We start from the raw sequence: 21,810 nt of genomic DNA, 5'->3' as shown, positions 1-21,810 counted from the left end.
ATTCTGAAAGTAAAGCTGTCTCACTTTATGTTGAAATCTGACTAACTTTAATACTTCTAGACAGAAAATGTTCATGACGCATAGGCATACATGTGCTATACACATGATGCCTTGGGAGGGTGCAGTTAGATGCTTTTTCCAACTTTCTAGGCAGGGGGTTGGGGAGGGGAGTGATACACTGCAACAGTGCTTTGTAGTAGCCTCCTGTTCAGGGTTGGTGTAAATCTGGAATTAACAGCTTGTCATATTAGTGTGGGGGCAGAATAATGTGAAGTGTTGCATTATCTTCAAAACTGAGATGACAGTTTTATTTAGATAATTCTAAGCAATAACATTTGGAATTTTGAATCCCTGTACACTTCAACTGAAATGGTGAAACATATTTCATGGAAGAGATATTATTTAAATACCTAAATGTGAGGTAAGTTACTACATTGATTCTGATATCTTTTCAGTAGGACTATTTTGAGCAACTTCAAGTGTAAACCCGTGTGTTCGTGACAGTGTTCTAGTGCTAGAAATAGCCACCCACACTATGCAAAACTTTCTTCTTCCTCTACATGCCTTTATGAGTAGGGGGATCCTAACAGTGACTGCTGGTAACTGCTCATCTTAGATGTTTTTCTATGGCTAATCCTCATATATGCTCCACAATGTGGGAATAACTGCTGAATATTTAAATGCTGTCTTTTTTAGCACTGACAGGGCTTCAGTGATACACTCTATTAAAGAAAACAGTGCTGAAAGTAAATTGTATAAATAACTAATACGTAACTAACTTAACTAGCTAAGTTAGGTTGTATTTAATGTTTTGTGGTAGTATCTTTAAGACCTTGTCAGGATAAAATGTTTGTTGCTAGAGAAGTATCTGAAAGAAATAGGTAGGAGGTACATTCTGCTAGTTGTTAAATCAACATATTGATTTGTATAGCATAGGCCAGAACTGATTAATTGTAAGGTCAGGTGACTATACCTAAAGGTAATGGGAAATACAACACCTTGGGCTGTGCTGAAGCCTAGTCTCAATTCATGTGCTGCTTCTTTAGGAAAAGCAGCTCAGGATTACATTCTAGCACTGTCCTTAAATCCTTAGTGGTTCTGTGGAAAAAATGGTCAATGGTGTATCAGGGTGCTGTTGGTAAGCTAGCTTTGTTAAACCAGTTCAATCTAAAATTCCTTGATGAGCTATAGGAGTTGCTTCTATTTTTTTGTCAAAACACCTCTTGAAGTTCTTTAGTTACTTGTTCTGCACACTGGATTTCTCAAACCCTCTGCAATTAACAGGTTAAAAGAGTATATTAAGACAAAGCATACTCACTGAGGGACAAAGAGAAATGGAACAGTTAAAACTTGTTTACCAAGTCTTAAACTGCAAATCTTGTTTACAGGTGTGTGCCAGATAAACAGCGCTCATTTGCTCTTGGAGTACAGTCAGTGTTTCTACGACTACTGGGTATGACTTTCTTGTTGAAAAACTTGACTTTGAATAATCTACTTATTTGACACTTTTCTAGACTTAAAATAATGCATTAAGAAGCTTTCAGAGGAGCTTGAAGCAGCCTGTCATGGGCTTATAGAATACACTTGTTATAAGGCAGATGCTATCTGGATTCAAATTCCTTTTCAAATAGGGCAGGTGTGCTCATTTTAGCCTTTCTTGTTCTTATTGGCATGAACAAAATACAGGTAAATGTCATTCTTTCAGCAAAAGGCACCTGCTGTCAATTTCCATGAAGGAGGCCTATTCTGAAAGCTGAGTTAAGAAAAAGTAATGTAACAGAAAAGAGCTCATGTAGTTAACCTCTCAAGTTCCAAAAGCTAAAAGAAATGACACTTTCTCATACAGTTCTATCCTTATTGGCCATGCCAGTATATTTTGAAGTGGATAGGTGGAGTCTTTCCTCTTCTCCCTTCCTTTTCAATTCCTTTGACTAATTTTAGCCTTTACTGAAATTGTAGACACTTGTACATAAATAATTACTGAAGTTTTTATGTGGGAAATCTACTATTTGAATTCTAAATCTAAGCATCTCCAGGATCTTGGTAAGAATCACCTTAAATAAAACACAAAGCTAAATGTATGTATTCTCTGAACCACTCATTTGACTTTTCTCAGGCATATTTTAAGGTCTCGTTTTTGTCTTAGACACTTTTTAAATGGCATGTGTAATTCAAGGCCCAGTTACTGAGTAGACTTTTATGTCAATATCCAGTACTGCAGCCATTTCCTGCCATTTAATATCAAATATCTAGCAGTGCAAGTTCTGCTTTGCTGTACCTGTTGAAACTCCAATTAATCTAAGTCATTCTACCACTAAGGCATAACAGGAGTAAACATCCTCACAGGAAGAAATTAGCTGGGAGGTAGTGTTAAGTGTTGTATGAGGGCTTCTTGGTTTCATTTTAATCAAAGTTAAGGTATCTATGGCAGAGTCTTAACTCTTCACTGTGGAGCAGAGGATAGGAGAACTCTTTGCACTGTCTGTACAGACTGTAACTGAAGAAGGCAGCAACTAACAGTATTACTACCAACAAGATATTTATGCTGTAGACTTGAGGAATCACACAGGGGTCCTAGGCAGAAAAGCTGTAGGGAGGACATAGCTGCTTGTTAGCTGAAAAACAGTTTAGGTTCTGAGTAGGTTAGGTAGACATGCAGTGATGTACCTAGAGTGTTTATAACAAAATTGGCTATACCTGGATGCAAAACACTTGTGCTTTATAAAGCACTGTTGTAACAAAAATCATACAAATCTAATAAATTCTATGCAGGAATAATTTTAAGCATTACTCATTTTACATGAAACTTTTCCTAGAAGCTTGACTGCATCTGAGGGATGGAAAAAATGTTTAATTGAATACATTAACATAATACTTTAGATCTTTGCATTTAGAACAGGTTAGTGTATATGATCTGAGGAAATTGACTTTTCCTTCAGTTAAAATCCTGCTTCCTTGTTAAGCTGTTTCTCCCTAATTTTAATCATATTTTTCTTTTCCAATTAAAACTGAGGAAGTTACGAGAAGCTCAAGTCTTTGAACTAAGTTCTTGCTTGATAAAGTGAGAGCTGTACAAAGAATTAACTGACACTCTATGCATCCTACCTATTAATTGAGAGCAATGGAAGAGGTACACTTGCTATGTAATATGAGCCCTATGACTTTGATTAAAATGTTATGTTTAGTGTGTGGCTATCCCATTTTATCTTCCCCACCAGCTTGGCATTTCACTGTATGCATTAGGACCAGGTAAGACTATTCCAAGTAACTCATACGTTCTAACATGTTACTGTGGTTTTTAGGTACTATTCCTGGACCAATTTTGTTTGGTGTTGCTATAGACAACAGCTGTACCCTGTGGGATATTAATGAATGTAAAACTAAAGGAGCCTGTTGGGTTTATGACAATGAAAGAATGGCTTATCTGCTGATGGGCATAAGTAAGTGACTTCTTCATACTAAGCACATGTACAAGGTCATAGGTATACTGATCTTGACTGCTAGATGGGAATTATTTTAAAATAGAATCTTAACGTTTATTTTTTAGCAGCATTGCTTTTTTAAAAAAACCTTTTTTCATAAATAATAAAAAGCAAAGTATCATGGAAAGAGCAAGACCACGTTAAGTGGCTCTTAAAAATGACCTAGAAAACTTTTTTTTAATAATAATACAGAGTAGTTTTGCTCTTTGATCTTTCTTCATTGTCACACTATTTACTGAATTTTAAGGGATTGGCACACATTTCAGTCTTATCTGGCTTGGTCTTTTGGCAGCTTAAGGTCTGAGGAGCTTTCTTCCTCTTATATTTCAGTTCTTTTCCCTAAATTAATATCAAGATCTTGAAAATATCTCTGAACACTAGTCAAAAATTTTCCCAACTTCTTTAACAATCTGTTCCCTTCAAGTGTGTGAGGTACGTATGTTTCGGGGAGGGAAGGCAGGCTAAGCTTGCATCTGTGATAACAGCTGTTGTCCTGTCTTCTAGCAACTGTGGTACTTACAGTACATAAACTGAACTGCTAACATCTTATCTTGAAACTGAAAAAGCAGGAGTCACAACTTCAGGTTTCAGTATCTCAGGCATATTTGTGATAAAATACAATCCCTCCTCTTTTTGCCCTCTCCTTGCTCCCCCAAGTTGCACAAACACCACTGTACCAGTGATGAGTAAATGGACAACCTTTTAAGGCAGCTGAGGATAGAATACTTAAGACTTGTATGTGGGGAGTTTAGTTTGTGCAAAGAAAATATTGATGCAGTGAAGAGCAGTACTGAAAGAAGAAGTAAGGAAGACTTACTTCAGGCTAGGATGGGGTGAAGAAATACAGAACTGAAGTAATGGCAATAGCTGCTGCAAGCAAGAACTGGCAGGCAGGTCAGGGGTCTGAAGTCTGGAAGACTGCCTTTACCTGCCCTTCACAGTTCATCTAAAATACATTTAAACGGAGGCTGTGAATTTCAAAGTCTTACAGCGTAACTCGCAGTGTGAAACTTTATAAATTACTGAAATACTCTTGTCTACTATTGAAGGTGACTGCTACAAGGACTCTTCTATTCTTTGCATTCAGGTGCTGCTTGCAAAATAATCACAATCATCTTTGTGGTCATGGCAGTATGTTTGTATAAGCCTCCACCAGCGAGTACAGCCCTGTCACAAAAGGATTCAGAAATGGTATCTGCTATACACACATAAATCATGAGCAAATCAGGGGCTTTCGAAAGAAGCAATAAGAATAAGCACTGCTACAACACTTGTACCAAAGTTCCTGTACCTGTTCCTTTACACCATTAGCTAAATATAAAAGATCATATTCAGTTCTTGAACAACTTAAAATATGCATGTGTAGTGTTCTCCAACTTGCTAAACATACTTTTTAGTATTGTTGTGTATATCAAAAAAGTGACACTTAAATTTGCAGTCTAATTTTAAATATCTAATTTATAACTTAAGTGAAACAAGGTGGAATACTCTGATCAAAAAAACCAGGAAGAATGAGCTGAACTGGGCTGACTGTGAGCCCCATTTCCCCCAGCTTATAAAGTAATACCTAAGTGAGACTATAGTGGGAGAAAACAACTACCTTTTGTATATTAAAGGAAACTGTGTATGTTTAAAATTGACTTATTTTAATGTGCATATAATCTGGACTAGTGCCTTAGTTGGGGATTTTGACTGCAGATACACTTTTGGGAATGTGCAAGTATGGACATGTGTTAAATTTTTACATGTTATCCTAATGGTGTAAGTTCACTTTTTAGTGTTTGCAGAAAAATGTAAATAGTTATTATACGATAGCTGGGTTTGTAACAGCAAAATGTTTGTTAATTTAAGTGCCTAAGTTTCTATCTGGAATATATACAGAAAGTTGCTGTCCAGCTGCTTTCTTTAGGCATTGTTAACATTTTTCTATAAAATTGAAATAAAACCTATTTTCTTACTACTTCTGTGTATGCTATGTCATTTCTAAGTGACTGACTTCTAGGCTTCTCAACTCCAAGACACACAATGCTGGAATCACAGAATCGTATAGGTTGGAAAAGACCTTTAAGATTGAGTCCAACTGTAAACCCAACACTACCAAGACCACCACTACACTATGTCCCTAAGCACCTCATCCAAACGTCTTTTAAATGCCTCCAGGGATGGTGATTCAACCACTTCCCTGGGCAGCCTGTTCCAATGCTTGATAACCCTTTCAGTGAAGTAAAATGTCCTAATATCCAGTCTAAACCTCCCCCAGCGCAACTTGAGGCCATTTCCTCTTGTCCTGTCACTTCTTACCTGGGAGAAGAGACCGACCCCCACCTCTCTACAACCTCCTTTCAGGTATTTGTAGAGAGCAAGAAGTTCTCCCCTCAGCCTCCTTTTCTCCAGGCTAAACAATCCCCATTCCTCAGCTGCTCCTCATCAGACTTCTGCTCCAGACCCTTCACCAGCTTCGTTGCCCTTCTTTGGACACGCTCCAGCACCTCAATGTCTCTCTTGTAGTGGGGGGCCCAAAACTGAACACAGTATTTGAGATGCAGCCTTACTAGGGCCAAGTACAGGGGCATGATCACTTCCCTAGTCCTGCTGGCCACACTATTTTTGATACAAGCCAGGATGCCATTGGCTTTCTTGGCCACCTGGGCACACTGCTGGCTCATATTCAGGCAGCTGTCAACCAACAATCCCAGGTCCTTTTCTGCCAGGCAGCTTTCCAGACACTCTTCCCCAAGCCTGTAGTGTTGCGTGGGGTTGCTGTGGCCCAAGTGCAGGACCTTGCACTTAGCCTTGTTGAACCTCATACAATTGGCCTTGGCCCATTGATCCAGCCTGTCCAGGTCCCTCTGTAGAGCCTTCCTACCCTCAAGCAGATCAACACTCCCGCACAACTTGGTATCACCTGCAAACTTACTGAGGGTGCACTCCATCCCTTCATCCAGATCGTTGATTAAGATATTAAACAGGACTGGCCCCAACACAGAGCCCTGGGGGACACCACTTGTGACTGGCTGCCAACTGGAGTAAACTCCATTCACCACCACTCTTTGGGCCCAGCCATCCAGCCAGTTCTTTACCCAGTGAAGAGTACACCTGTCCAAGCCATGAGCAGCCAGTTTCTCCAGAAGAATGCTGTGGGATACCGTGTCAAAGGCTTTACTGAAGTCTAGATAGACAACATCCACAGCCTTCCCCTCATCCATTAGGTGGGAAGTTAGCAAAGAATATATATGCAAGCATCAAAAGTAGGAATATATATCTGTAGTTGTTCCTTTTGATTTATACACTGTATGCTATTAAAACTGTATAGCACATCCATTGTGCTATACAAATTAGCCCACTCTTACCAGTTATTAAACTATTACCGGTTACTGAAATATCATTCAATATTGACTGGAAACTTTTAATGAGCAAGATATCCTCTGCACTTGCTTTACTTTGTTAATGTAAACTTCCTTTCTGTTGCACTGGCTATGCATGTCACTTATGTAGCTGTGTGTCCTTTTCATCTGGTTACATGGACTCTACTCATTGACTCTACCAAGGTTTTTAAACAAGTGCTACAGCAAAGGATTGTGGCATATAGGTCATATTTCATCTAATTTTTTAAATGCAGCTGTTAAACTAGGTAGAGGTTAAGTATACAACTGAAGAAGAGGATCCTCTGTAACTATTTAATAAGAACTATCTGGGAAATCAAAACAGACTGCACCTCCTGAAAGCACAAGAATTCATGGCTTTTGAGGCAGAGGAGGAAAGGGGCAGAATACAACAACTGAATTTATGCTTACTCTGTTTAGTCTCCTGATAACTTAATTTCCTCATAAATGTGTTTATAGCAAGGTGGGTAACTTGCTTTGAAAGAACTAAATACTGTTCTTCCACAAAGTGTGGGAATATGGCCTAAAACTCTGAATTCCATTTCGAGCGCTGATCATGGTTTGTGTGGGGTATAGCAAATCACTTAATCATAGTAAAGACATGCAGTATGGTAGCTAAAGTGGTAAACTTGCTTCTCTTGTTCTGTCTTGGGCTGTGAGATCATAGTTTACAGTTTCTGCTGATAAATATGATTGCACAGATTACAAAACTTGTGGGGCAGAGCAACAGGAACTTCCTCTTCTGAGGAAGTTATCAGCACTCTTAGTTGCACTGGAGTGGTTATTTGGGTGGAGAAGGAAGGAAGTATGGCCATGGTGTAAAATTACAGTTAATGCTAAAGGCTGTTGCAATTTGTTATCTAGCCTATGACTTGTTAAAGATTACCCTCTCTAGTTTAGGAAGAGCAGCACAATGATTAGAAGAGAGAGCAAATATTTAGAACTGGGTAAGTTTACCCATTTACCTTGTGTCATAGCAATGGTAAATTAATTGATATAGCAATAGATGGCAGAGAGCAGTAGGTGTTGTATCAAAGGTTTTACTAAGTAAAGGTAAACATCACAGACAAGCTGAACATGCGTGTGCTAGACATTTGGACAGGGAGGGTGAACTAAACTGCCCAAATGACTGGGCGCAGAGGATCAAAGCACAAAGTCCAGTTCAAGTCAAGTCACTGGTGCTGTACCCCACAGATCAATACTGGGGCCAATCCAGTTCAACCTCTCCATTAACGACCTGAATGATGGGAGAGATTGTGCTCTAGAGGAGTGGCTGATAGACCAGATGATTGTGTTCCATCCAGAGGGATCTTGAAAAGATGGAGAAAGGGGCAAACGGGAACCTCATGAAGTTCAACAAGGGGAAGCGCAAAGACCTGCGCACCCAGGGACAAGTAACCCCATGCACTAGTAACATGCAGGGGGCCATCCAGCTGGAAAGCAGCTTTTCAGAGAAGGCTCTTGGTTTCTGAGCTGGGGAAGCTCTCTTCAGCCAGGAAAAGAGAAGGCTCAGGGGGATCTGAGCCTTGAAGAGGGGGAAGCCAGACTCTTCTAATTAATGCCCAGCTGTGACTGGACGAGAGGCAGCGGGCACAAACTGAAACACATGAAGTCCCCTCTGAACAAAAGATGGTTTTTTGTTTTAACTGTGAAGGTGGTCAAACATTGGAACAGGTTGCCTGAGAAGTTGTGGAGTCACCATTCTTGGAGATGTTCAAAACCTGACTGGACCTGATGCTGAATAATCTCTTCTGGCTGAACTTCCTTGAGCAGGGGAGTTGGACTAGATGATCTCAAGCGATCCCTTCCAACCTAAACGGTCTGTGTTTCTGTGAGATGCTCCTCAGTGTGGCCTTTCTCCCATTCACCTTATGATGTGTAACTTCCATATGGATTCTTGCAAGGGAAGACCTATCTGTTCTTGTGGAGTGTCCTTTGGTTTCTTCTTTTGGGTTTTGTTGTTGGTTTTTGTTTGCCTTTTTTTTTTAATATCAGCTTGTATCTCACATTAAACAACATTTAGCAGCTAATACTGTGTGTATGTCTTACTGGATGATATTAGTTCTTTTCGTGCTAACAGTGATAAAACATTCCAAACAGCAGTTGATGGTCTTCTGTGATTTGTACATGCTCTGTGAACTACTGTTTAGAGTGCTTACACTGCTAAATTCATGGACTCAGATCTTTGAGGTTGTATTAAGTACCATGGATTTGGGCTTTAAGATGAATCTCAAGTATTGCCCAAAATAAAGATGATTTAAAACTTTTTGAAAGTTGCATCTTCTAACTAGCATGATTATTTTTAGAAGCAAATCCTAGTGCAAATGAAGCTGTCCAACTAAGCATTGTAGTTGAGCAAAAGTTTAATTCATTTGTGAGCCAGAAGTAAGCTTCTAAACCTAAGTATATTGCCCTGCATGGTTAGCACAAATAAAGTCTCCAAAATTTTATTGGAGCCTCTGCTCAGTAAATCTGTAGGATTCCAGGAGTCTTACAAGGGAGTGACAATAATTTGCTGTTACAGTTGAGACTAAACTGATCTAAACTTTCTTTGTTGTGTGTACTTTTATCTCAAAATCAAGACTGCATTTCTCTCTGTTCTGCAGAGGAAAGATGATAACGTAATCTCAAACTCTGTTTGGAGAGTGGAAACTGAGTCCCTGTTAAAATAAGCTAATTCTTTGTATTTGAGCACTTCTCCAAAGTGAATAGCTTAATACCAAAATTCACTGCAATGGCAAGAGAACATACTTCCTGGCTTCATGAATACTGAGAAAGGGGAAAATCTGAATTTTATTTTGCATGTGCCTAACACATATATAATTACTTAAAATTATAAAGTATTTTGTATACATACCTTGCTTGCAGAGTCTCTTTGCACGTGATTAGAGGTATCTGAACAAAATGACCTGAAATGGGTTGGTTGTAAACAGAGTAGACCCAAGTTTGTCTACTGACATATTATGGACAGAAACATAGGAACCTTAGGAATGCTGCAGCTTGCTAGCTGTTTTTACATATCCGAAGTTCAGTTGCTGACCATTACTGAGGTGGTGACAGTGGGCCTTGCAGTACTTCCTGGTCTAAAACATGTTAAAGGTAAATCAAGTGTAAACAAATATACGGAAATTACTGAAAAAGCATCTTTCAGGTCTAAAAGTCTTCAAAAGCGTTGTGGGTTGAGTAGTATTTCAGTTTGGGAATGAATAAATGTGAAATACTTCTGTAATCTTTTGTTACAATAGCAGAACATACAGCTGTGATTTAACATATGACAGGTTTTTTTGTTTTTTTTTTCCTGTTGGTTTTTGGTTGGGTTTTTTTTTTTTTTTTTGGTTGGAACACTACGGGTCTTCAGAGTGCAGAGCAGAAAATATGTAGCTTTTGCAAAAATATTCTGTTAATGGAAGTGTGACTGGTGTCTTTTGTCTGCTTGATTTCTGTTTTTGCAGTGGCAGTGACTTTATTCTTGTGGTAAATAAATGAATATGCCTGTTTAAGATTTCTTTTCTTTTTATGACACATATGTGCAGCACTCTATACAACTCTATTTTTGCATGGGTTCTTGTGTTTCTTTTTCGCCAAAGATGGAAATCCCCAGGGAACAAGGCTCAGTGTTAGATTAGCGAAGCTTTACAAAAATACAGAGGGAGCCAATGAATCTTATATCTCAGTAATAAATTATGCAAAAAAGCTGGAATACATTGTTTGTGTGCTGCTCCCATTGCAAATATACCCAGAATAGTGAGTCCGCTATACAGAGGAGTCTTATGAATTTGGGCTGCCTACTCCTATGTATGCATTTCAAAATCTGTATAATGTGAGTGCTGGTAACTGGTTATAAAACACCCACTCCTCTCCAATCTACAGAATGCCTTAGTAAATGCACAAAATGAAAGTCCCAAGGGCACATATAAAGTTTTTTCTGATCATTATTAATCTTTAAGCATTCATACTGAATATGTGAATTTTTAGCATGCATTGGAGCTCTTGAGCACACGTGAAATATAAACCAGGAAAATAAAATCCAACTTGAGTATGGAAATTGTCATTCCCTCCAAGTTATTCAGGAACTTCTAATAATGGCTGGGATAACTTGAGACCTGTTTTGCCCCCAGTATTTTGCTCTGAGATTGTCTTTAAAGGAGCAAAGTGAGGAAATATTTAACTTGTTTGGAAAAAAAAAACCAAAATCATAAAGCAGGGTCAGCTGGTCTGAAGACAGTGAAGGTTGTGCTATTTATTTAAAGGGAATCAGGGTGCTTAGACAAATTGCAAGACAACTGTTTAATATTTGATGCACTTACTATACATCCAGCTGGAGGAAGTTGGTGTCACAAAATTGAAAGGATTTGGTAACCTATAAACCTTGTAAGAAATAACTGAGCTAGGACAGAAATGCAAGCTGGAGAGAGAAAATTAGTGCTTTTCAGAAGTTTTTTTCCTACCTAGTCATCTTTTAAATATGTCTCACTTGTCATGTTTTAATTGGCTAGATGTAGAGATTGGTTTCATAAATTCATAAAAGCCTGCTGATTAATGCAAATACACCTCTCCACCTTTGCACTTTGCTTTTCCCAGGCATCTGTTTTCTCAGGCAGACTGTCAGGCTACAGATAATGGAGGCTTCAAAACTCTGAAGTACTTACCTGCAATAAGTGAACTGAAGCAGTTCCAGCAAGATATTGGCAAATAAATACTAAAACAGCTATAACAGGAGACATGAAATGAGACGAGAGAGATGAGGGCTGAAAATTTGACACATGGAAGGAAATTCGTACAGGAGGTGAAGAAGATTACATTGCTATTGTATTTCATTCTAGTCAAAGTGAATGACCTTCATTTGAAATGCTTTGTAAATCAGTTACTTGTGCCTATGGGAACATAAGAAGGTACAGTAGTTGATTGCATAGGAGCATGACCTCCTGGAAACAAATCTAGTACTGTGTGCACATTACAATATGTGGTAGGATAGCTAGAAGAAAAAAAATACATTATATGCAATATAAAAAAGTTCAGCTTTCTGATGCTGTAAAAGTGATTTACCATCCTGTAAGGCTGTGCCCTTCATATGTATATGCTAGTCTAATTTTTGTGAGTATTGCTTACCAGATAACATGCCAATGTTTCCTTTCCAGCTAGCTGGGTTTGATTTTTAACAACATTCTCTTGAGCATGGCTCTGCTTTTCTTTGAGTGCCCCGTCATTTGAAACAACACTGCAATGAGCAATCTCTTTAGCTTGACCTCCTAAGAAAACAAGACAAGTGTGACCTATTCTTGTCAGTTCCCTTCTTGCTTAAGATTTCTTCCATGTCCTCCATGAGAATTTTTTGTCTGTGAGTGAATCTGTACCAAATTTGACAGACACAGAAGACACAAATGCGTGAAACTTCCAGAAAAGTTCATCAGACTTCATCAGATCGGGTATCTGGGTGCCATCTACTAAAAAAAGTTGTAACTCAGCCATCTGCCTTTTTTACAGCTAGAGGTCAGCCAGGTGATTGCATGTAGATCTGGAGGAGTGACTGCTGCTCATAGATGCCCATTGAAACAGTGCTGTGTAGGTTGGGATCTGTGCTGAGGAGGTAGGACAAGTCCACAGGAAAACAGGCTTAGTTGATCCAAGCTCATGGATCAGCTTCTTTCTAGTTGTAAAAACCTTTGCTTTCCTTTCACTTAGATGTAGTTTTTGTTTCCTTTCTTGTGTGACCATATACCTCTCTGCTCTTGTCCTACTCTGTTTGTTTTCCCAGGAAAAGAATTTTAAGAACCCTGTAAAAAGCAACTTTATTATATTTCAAAATGGTTCCCTAAGAAGTGAAGAACAAAATGAAGTTTTCTAGTTTAAATCTGCAGTAACCAATACTGAGAGTAATCCAGGCAATTAGTTTTATGTTTAAAAATCTTCAAGATTACACAAATTACAGATTCACTTAGTTTTAATTCGAACAGGGCTCTGACTTCATAGAGGTACCATTTTTACCATTAATTAGCACTTACTATTGAAGACCTGTCTGTTGCACACCTTGTTCACTGGAATAGGTGGAAAAGGTCTTGCCTAGTGTTTTGATCCTACCACTCTGTGTGCAAATATTTAACTTCAATCATGTGGGCAGTTCCCTCAAGGTATCCATAGATTTCAAGCTGAGCGGATGCATAAATGTTTGTAAGAAAAGGGATATAAGCAACTCTGAGCTACTGAGGCAGTGGCTTCTACCATGAAATTGTTTTCTTATGTTCACACCTTCAGACGAACATATGCTCTCATTTGAAGCACGAAGCCTATAGGAAAGACAAAGCTATTAAAAACAATTGCAAAAGCAATTAGATATTATCAATTCAGTTCCTGTGTAAGTAAGTCTTTCTTACTTTATGCATCTTCCTGCATTTGTGAGTAGGACTTATTACAACCTTTTGGGGCATTTCCATTTTCTTGAATACTTGAGCTGTTATGGAAGGTCTACCTCAGAGCCTTTTGGAGTTAGAATTTTTTTATTGGTATATTACAAAAAGCACTCTTTGTTTTCTTGCCTCCTATGTTAATAAGCTGAATTATATTGGGCTTTTTTTGAATACTAAAACTACAGTCCAGGAAGTAGTTAAATAGATATTTTGTTTAGCTTTTTCTTTATTTTTCAAAAATTTGAGGCTATGTATATGAAAAGAACTAACAAGTGCTTCAGCTTTGCTAAGTTTAAAAATTACCCAAGGCTAACAAAATTTTCCTCCTGTTTAATAGTGAGAGTCAGGCATTAAGGCATTGAAGAGGACTAAATTTCTTAGCCCAGTCAGTCTAAGAAGCTACTGACGAGTTTTTTGTATGTTGTTACTCGGTGTCCCATGCAAACTTTGAAGTGCTTTGCACTGTGACTGCCTGTGAGCAGTCCTCAAACTAACTGGAGGGATATTGACTAATGCAATGAAAATTTTCCTGTGTTATGTATGTCTGATATTTTTTTTTTTTGTTCCAAGGCATGCAAACTGAAAAAAAAGTTGAGATTATGTGTGACAAGCAAACAGTACATGTTTTCTGGGGTTTCCTGCATTACACTCAAACAACTCAGTGTTAAGTAGTCTACTGGAGAAAAAAAATGTTATCCAAACATGCTGTGTAAAAAAACTTCAGAGTGCAACAGTCAAGTAGCAGAAGACTAAGCAGGTAAGATGGGCAAGAATTCAGCCAATCAGTAGTAGATGCTAAATATTTTGATTTTCTTTTTTTCTTTTGAACTTGTACAGTGTGCATGCTGTGCTAAAGATGTACTTGATTTAAAGTAATTTTAAAGCTTTTGTAAGTCAATTCAGAATCATGCTGTTCTAAATGAATTGCTGTAATGGATGCATTTGGGATGATACAGATGTGTGGAATGCACAATGTTGTTAAATAACGGTTCCGCTTACTAACCTGATGGAGTTTTGAATTCCTTTGTATTCTTTGCTGTGCATGGTAGTGTGGTGGGATTTTTTCTGGTTTGTTTTTTCAGTAGTGCTTGTAGCAGGTAAGATAGCTGTTGCTGGAGACTGCATGCATTAATTGAGAAATAAACTTTGCTTTTTTTCCCTTCCCCTTTTAATTAAAATAACAAACATAAAACTGCTTGGAACAGCATGGGGACTTCTAACTTAAATTTCTGTAAAACTCAAAAACCATAATGAGCAGCTGCTATGATCACTGCGTGAAATATTTATGAAGATATCACTGCTGGGCCAGAAAGTGTATCACATAATAGGATGATTTGATGTGCATGTTGAAGCCCTTAAGCCACAGTGTTTGTTGACAATAAAGTGTGATAGAAATCAATGTGGACTGGATAGAATTTGATGCAGTAGAACATCTGTCCTGAACACTAGAAGTAAGAGATATTTGTGTTAGTTACATACAAAAGCTACATAAATAATGGAGAATCTGAAACGCATATAAGTTTCAGCACATTATTACTTAATCAAAGTACTTAGTGGCCACGAAGATGAAAGTTGTTCAAGAATAGAACATGAACCAATTAAGAGGTAATATTCCCAGGATAATATAATTGAATAAACAGGGAAAAATATCTATACAGCTTTCAGTTATGTGGGTTTATATTCAACTAGCTTTGTGCTAGTGAAGTTTCTTACTCAGCTAGAATATATTATTATATGCTATTTGTTAATGAAGGTTATTACACCATGAAGTCAATTTCAGGAGAAGCCTTGGAAAGAAGAGATGGAATTGCTGCAGGCATAAATCAGCAAAAAACTTCTGTGATAGGTTGAGTAGACATTCTATGTAGTACCTTGTATATATATAATTGCATATGAATGTGCCTTTTGAAACTTACTCTTCAGTTTCAGTGTTTGGGGGACCTTTGCATTTTGTGCATTGTCTTATGATGGCATTTGATACTGAAATAAGCGCAATTCAATGTGATATCCCTTGTGTACATAATTAGCAATATTAAAGGTGGTATGAGCACAGTGATTAAGTTTGCATCTTCCTGAAGAATTAACAGACTAAACTAGACTGACAGCAGTGATCTAGTTAATTCCTCCTTTTGTTGGTTTGTGTAGTTTGTTTATATATAGACAGTCTCTGCAAATACTGTGATTTTTAAATCATTAGCAGAACCAGCTGACCTGGGCTCAATAGGGCTCAATGCTGTCACTATGTGTTCTGTGGAAGAAGTGTGAAATCTTTTTATACACACAGTGAATGGGCAATAGTGTCTCATTTATATGACCGTATTCTTTGAATAGATTCAGACTTACTCTGAATGGTATTTCATTCACCTGTGAACTCCATACAGGTTTGCATGGATTGCTTGGTACATTCATTATATATTTTGTTGTCCTTCACTTTCATATTGAAATGAATAAAGCAGTGAATAAAGCATAAGGTGATGGTTACTGGTTTTGTCTTGTAACTTTTTCATATTATTTATGGCAGACAAAACATTTTCCTTTCATTTCCATTTTAAAATTTGATTTACAAAGTAGCAATATCTCACACATTCTATATAGAATTAGCAATGGGGAGCATTCATTACTTTTTGATATAAAGAAGCAAAACCATTAGAAAGATGTGCTGATTAGGTTTATTGGTATTTGCCTGAACAATAATGTCCTTTTAGCATACTGCACAACATCACTTGGTAAGAGAACATTATTAGGAGGCCAGCATATTACATATTTTAACATGAGCATTGCTAGAAGGAGCCATATGTTTCATTGTGGAGACTTTTCCAAGTGTCCAGGGGAAGCTCTGCTGAAAGTTTTGTGTCCTCAGCAATCTGAAAAATAAGGCCACTTAATGGGACGCCTGAAGGGACTATCTATATGTCCAACTGCAGTAAAACTTGGAGGTACCTGAACTGCATTTTAAACACTGAAGGTAGAAGCTCCTGCATGGACTAATTTATCCAGCATTTCAGCTTTTATGCTTGTTCAGGCAACTTTAGCTGACTAGAAGTCTTCAATGCAAACACCCTCAGGGGATCCTAAACTTCAGCTTGCATTAAAAAGCAAACACTTCTGTGATTCTTCTATCTGGCATTTTATTTGATGTTGTCACAGTGCAGTTGTTCTTGAGTGAGTAATTGCTTTTCAGAATGGATATTAGGAGAGTAAGAGTAATTGAGATAGATAAAATGGGGCACTGAGGTCCCCTTCTTCCCCTCCCCCGAATATGCTTCTAAATTATTGTATTAACTACACTGTAGTGACTACATGATCTAACAATACAAGTATAAGCAGCTACTGCTCTCTTAAAATTATGATCCTAATGGGAGTTTATTTTTTCAAGCAGCAAATTCATTTGCTGAGATCAGCATATTGGCAGCAGAAAATTAAAATGAAAGTAAAATTGTAACTGTCAGCATCTGATGCAGAGCAATACACCAGTAACCATTAAATCTTATTGTCCTCTCTGCAGAGGGAAAGGGATGATGATGGCTTTTTTTAACACTTCCAATTTAACCCTGTGGCAGAGCTTGTTTTTTGAAGAATTATGTGCCTGTACAAAACACCCTTTCCCTTCTACACTATTAGCCTCAGATTCTTGGGTTTAAATTTTCCTGCTAGTTCTCACAAAGTGTCCTAGCCCTACAAAGCTTCTTACAGGATTAGGTTTGTTTTTTTCACAGACTAAAAAGGAGTCAAATCTGAAACATGCCATGTCAGCTGCAGCATGTTAGAAAGATTTTCTGCCTTTTTTTCCTTCACAAATTAAAATGTTAAGGTAATGGTGTACAGTTCAGCAATGACCCAGTGCCAAAAATCTTGACAGATGCTTCGTGTAGTACTTGTGTCCACATACCCAGCATGAAGGTGAGCCTCTGTTGGGCACAGTGTGCATGGGAGGGGTCCAAAAGGCTCTTGAGAAGCTGTGGAAGTCATCACACACTGATACTGCATGCTTGGCAGGGATTCAAAAGGTTTGGTTTGCTGCATTAGAAGTGGAAACTGGGAGGTTGAATTTTTCAAGGGTTCATTAGTATAAAAATTTAATGAGCACAAGTCCTATGCTATACTGTATTTTTTTACATATTGAAATTAATTTTAGAGAAAATAGTAAATCTTTCAGAATGCCAGGTATCTAGTTAGCCTATTTCAGGTCTGGGACAACAGATAGAAAATTTATCTTTTCTTAAATTGTAGCTCTTAAAAAATGTGACTTTGAGCACTGGAAATATATGCTAAAACTTAAATCTGCTGGTGACAGGCTACAAACACCCTTTATAGGGTACTATACCTTTTTGTTTTCAGAGTTGTATCCCATTAAAATGATTGTTGAGGTCGCAATAATAGGCCTTAAAGGTGACAAGAAATTATAAATCTGTAGCTGTTCCTGCCATGCTCAAAACAGTGAGATGAGCCACTCCATGCTTTATGTGCATAGGTTGGGTTTTTTGCCCCTTACTCAGTTCCTCCCTCTTCTATCTTTTATAATCTCCTGATTTTATCTTCAGGGTACTGCAAATGTAATCAAGTTAGTGAATAGCTAGAACAATCTCTGGGTACTATGGAAGTATTTGTGCTTGGTGTTGGGCTTTACTGTGAAACAACATGATTGCAGAACTGGGTTAGAGAAATTAGCTAGGATATTGTCTTGGTTGTAATATGTTTTTTCTAACCAAGTTCATTAATGGCTATCTTCATTCATGGGTCATTTAAGCCATCCCATGAGGGATGATTTTATACCTTTGAATGCAGACCAGTTCATAGTATCTGCATTTTACAGTAGAAAACACTGTACTTCCATACTACAAGACAAAGTTAGAGAAGAGATGTGTGGTTTTTGATTGGGGATTCTTTCCTTCATTCTTGGACTTGCTCAGTCATCTCGTGCTCCACTTGTGGAAATACTATCTGGGCTTTGAACATCACTGGGGACAGCCATGGGTCTGTCTTTGTCTTGGGTCACAGTGATGGATCTGTTTTAATTTTCATGCTTTCATACCAGTTGTGCATATCACATCTACAAGAAAGCTCATTGATGGAAATGCTCACTTCCTCTTTAGTTCAGGAAAAACAATAAGAACAAGAAGGCAGTTTTTGTATTGCCATAATGGCTTTAATTGTTGGAATGGCTAAACCTTTGCCCATTTCAGTAAGCCATTCAGCACACGTGGGCAACCACATGCATTCAGTCTGAGAGGAGTGCAAGATCTGCTCAAGGCTGATAACACTGAGCCAGAGGTAGGACCTGCAGGAAGAAAGTTGTGTTTGGGACAGAAGTCCAAATTTTAGATTCTTGAAATCCTTGAGTGGTTGCTGTCTATCTCAGGAAATGCACAAAGTCTAGAAGCACCTGAGTTTCTGTTTGCAAGCTTCTCCATATGCTTGAAGATGTGCCTTTGGGTAAGTCTCATTAATTGTATTTGAACTACTTATATTTCTGTGCTAATTGGAGCTGGAATATGCATCTCCAACTTCCAGCTAATTGTTCTAGCAAAGGCTTTAATGAACACATTGTCATGGTGTGTTGCAAGCAGCTGGAAACTAGTTCTGCTCCAACAGACATATGACTTTAATTAATGTGATGTTAAACTCAAGTTAATAAGCTCTGCTGAAAGAAAAGACATTGTAGCTCAGGCTCAGCACTGTGGTAACATGATTGCATGGCTCAGCACATATGGAGCATCTTAGGTGTCTATAATCCTGGTACCTCCAATCTCTCTGAGCAGCAAATACTGAATGGTTCCATACATAAAGGAATATGCAGAACAGGAAAGGCTGAATATGCTCTATCTGCTGAAGACTTTCTTTCTTTCTTTTTTTTTCTTCATATTCCATAAACGGGGAAACAACTTTACTTTTAGGACAAAATACAATACATACAATAACATACAATAAAACAGACAATAAAAAGAAGAAACAACAACATGTCTGTAAAGCAACCATATAAAGCATAGTTGGAAAAGTATTTCTGTGAAAATGACTTCTTGGTGCTCCATATTTATTTTCTGTTGAAGCTTCCAGATCAGGTGTGCTCAGTTAATAAGTCAAAGCAAGATTTTTCTAACAGCCCACACAGCATGCCCAGTGATTTATCTGAAATTCAAGCTGTGTTCATTCCACTTCCTACATCATCACTAATATAAACAGTCTGGAGTCAGAATTTCATTGGCAATCCTGTTGATGCATTTTGCAAATGAAACATCTTTCTTTTCCTCAGTTATTTTGGCTCTAAGACATTGGCAGTATACATTACCATAAGCTTGACTTGGACACTGAAGTTGTATCTCAGAAGGCAGAAAAGGACAATATATGTGCAAACAACAAGGTTACTTTTTTTCGAAATAATTTGATCAGAACTGTAAACAAAACAAATTGGTTTGGAGACGGTATGTAAGAATCTCTTTTCACAGACACCTAAAACTTCAGTGCTTACCCTAACTTTTGGTCTGTCCCTGTTCAAAATCAAACAGAAACTTTTACTTTATGGTGGAGAGAATGACCAAAATCTCAGAAATGTAGCCTAGTACCTCCTTCTAATTAATGCCTGGATGTAATGAAAATATTTAGAAGGATGGCGGTCATTGTTATATATAAAGTAAATCTACACGCTACTTTTAAAGCATACAATATTGTATTTATTATACTGCAATGGTACTGAGAAACCACAAACCAGGTTAGAGCACCTTTTGTGTGCAAGGAGGGTCATTCCAGTATTGAAGGACATACAGGGCAGGGCTGCAGTTTTGCAGTTACTTCAAGCTGCAATCATCACATTCCCCAAAAGTTTACCTGTCTCTCAGGTGAATTGTTTTAACCTGGTCACTTCTCTGACTTGATTTCCTGACCAAAACGTTATGCTCGCAAAAAGAAGTGGCTCTTGCAGGGACAAAAAAAGGTAGTGGGGTGGAGGGGTGAGTGAGGAGGAGGATGAAGGGATGACCTTCTGATTGTATTTGATGAAGTTATTGCGAGCTCATTACACATCAGTGGAACAATACCCACCCCGCCATGGAGGGTGGGAAGTCTGGTGAGCATTAGTGCTGCATCTGACTGAGTCAAGATGTAAACTTGTTCATCTATCATTTAACATTGCTTAATCTGATTTAACTTGTGACTGTTCATTTATGTTTAAAAAACCTTCTATTGAAAGATTAATAAAAGTGGATAAAAGTGTGTTTTCTGTTGTTCTATAAGGGGGCAACCAAAATGCATATTCTGAGGTTTTGAAAAAAGCTTTATAATAAGAGCAGGCAATGACTCTGAACAGGTAGTCAGGAGAGGCTGTGAACCCCTGAAGGTTTTAAAAACTTGACTGGACAAGGCCCTGAGCAAATCGGTCTAGTTTTTGAACTAGGGTTTGGAATAGCAAGTTGGACTAGATGACCTCCAGAAGTCCTTTCAAGCCTATGATCCTATGATAATACTGTAAGTGACCACTCCAAGATTATATATTAAGGCTGTGGTAAAATTTGGTGGTTTTTTCCCCTAATTTCCTAGAGAAAACATGTCTTACAATTCAGTGGGAGATAGTCTGTGTGCAGCCTATCTATTTTTCTTTACCAAATGATCTGAACCTAACCGTTAGAAATATTTTTTTTTTCTCCCCTTTAATCCTCTTTGATAGTTCCTGGTTGGATATTTTGGAGCAGGCATATGTGCCCTGGATATATCAGGCAGGAAGTTTATTTTGGTGAGCTGCAAATGTTGACAGCTTAATGATGATGATTCTTTGTGGATGGTCATTGTCCTTTCTTTAAACTTTAATTGAAGAAACAGAAAAGCTAAATTCCTTTGTTTTTAATGTTTGGGTGTGAAGAAGGTGACTTAGTATCCAAAGAGCTAAACGAATGATTCTTAATCACAGTTGAATTCTTCTTCTTTTGCCAGTTAATGACCAGTTGGGAGGAGTTAATGGTCCTTAACTGCATCTCGGACCATTAACCACTGAGGAGATTATTTCTCAGTAAGTGCCTGCTGTTAAGAATTTTACTGTTACAAGCTAAATGTATTTTAATGTCTTCTGAAATGCTTGTGGGTTTTTGCCCTGAACTGGTTTTGCATATGTGATGTCATTGCCTTTTTATTTGATACCACTTAAACTGTCAACAAAGAAGGCACCAAAATGAAAGTTCCTTCCAGTTTAAAAATTGAAGGAGTCAATACTCAAAAGTATTTGCAATTGTTATTGCAATTGAAATCCATTATTTTTAATCCACTTTAGCAAGGAAGAAACGCTGTATAAAACCTAGTCTATTTCTGTCCTTCACCGTGTGCTTGGGGATAGCATGAGGACAAGGGTGGTGATTACATGTAATCTCCATAGTTTGAGTAGTGTTGGGTTTGTTGCATATTGGGATTGTGCAGCATCTATGATAACTCTTTGGGATCTGCACACTGCACATAAATGCACTCGATGTGTTATAGTTTTTTTCTTTACATTCACCTTTTATTATTTATTGGCAACAGCTGTACAAGTAAGTTTGAAATGAACAATCATGAAATCTTTGT

The 21,810-nt window shown here is 37.9% G+C and overlaps 1 protein-coding gene across 1 annotated transcript in view; it reads left to right on the top strand.

Annotated features, from left to right (window-relative positions):
- The window catches only part of SLCO4C1 (solute carrier organic anion transporter family member 4C1), a 32,231-nt gene extending 27,537 nt beyond the window's left edge, over positions 1-4,694 (top strand). Inside the window, exons 11-13 of the mRNA XM_072859921.1 lie at positions 1,389-1,453; positions 3,303-3,440; positions 4,570-4,694. Of these exons, the coding sequence (XP_072716022.1) occupies positions 1,389-1,453; positions 3,303-3,440; positions 4,570-4,694 (328 nt within the window). The remainder of the gene's footprint in view (positions 1-1,388; positions 1,454-3,302; positions 3,441-4,569) is intronic.
- The last annotated feature ends 17,116 nt before the right edge of the window (positions 4,695-21,810 follow it).

This window comes from Ciconia boyciana, chromosome 4 (genome assembly GCF_034638445.1).
Source record: "Ciconia boyciana chromosome 4, ASM3463844v1, whole genome shotgun sequence".
In the NCBI taxonomy this organism is placed as follows: Eukaryota; Metazoa; Chordata; class Aves; order Ciconiiformes; family Ciconiidae; genus Ciconia; species Ciconia boyciana.
The sequence above is the reverse complement of the archived record's forward strand: the minus strand, read 5'-3'. Positions and strand labels throughout refer to the sequence as shown.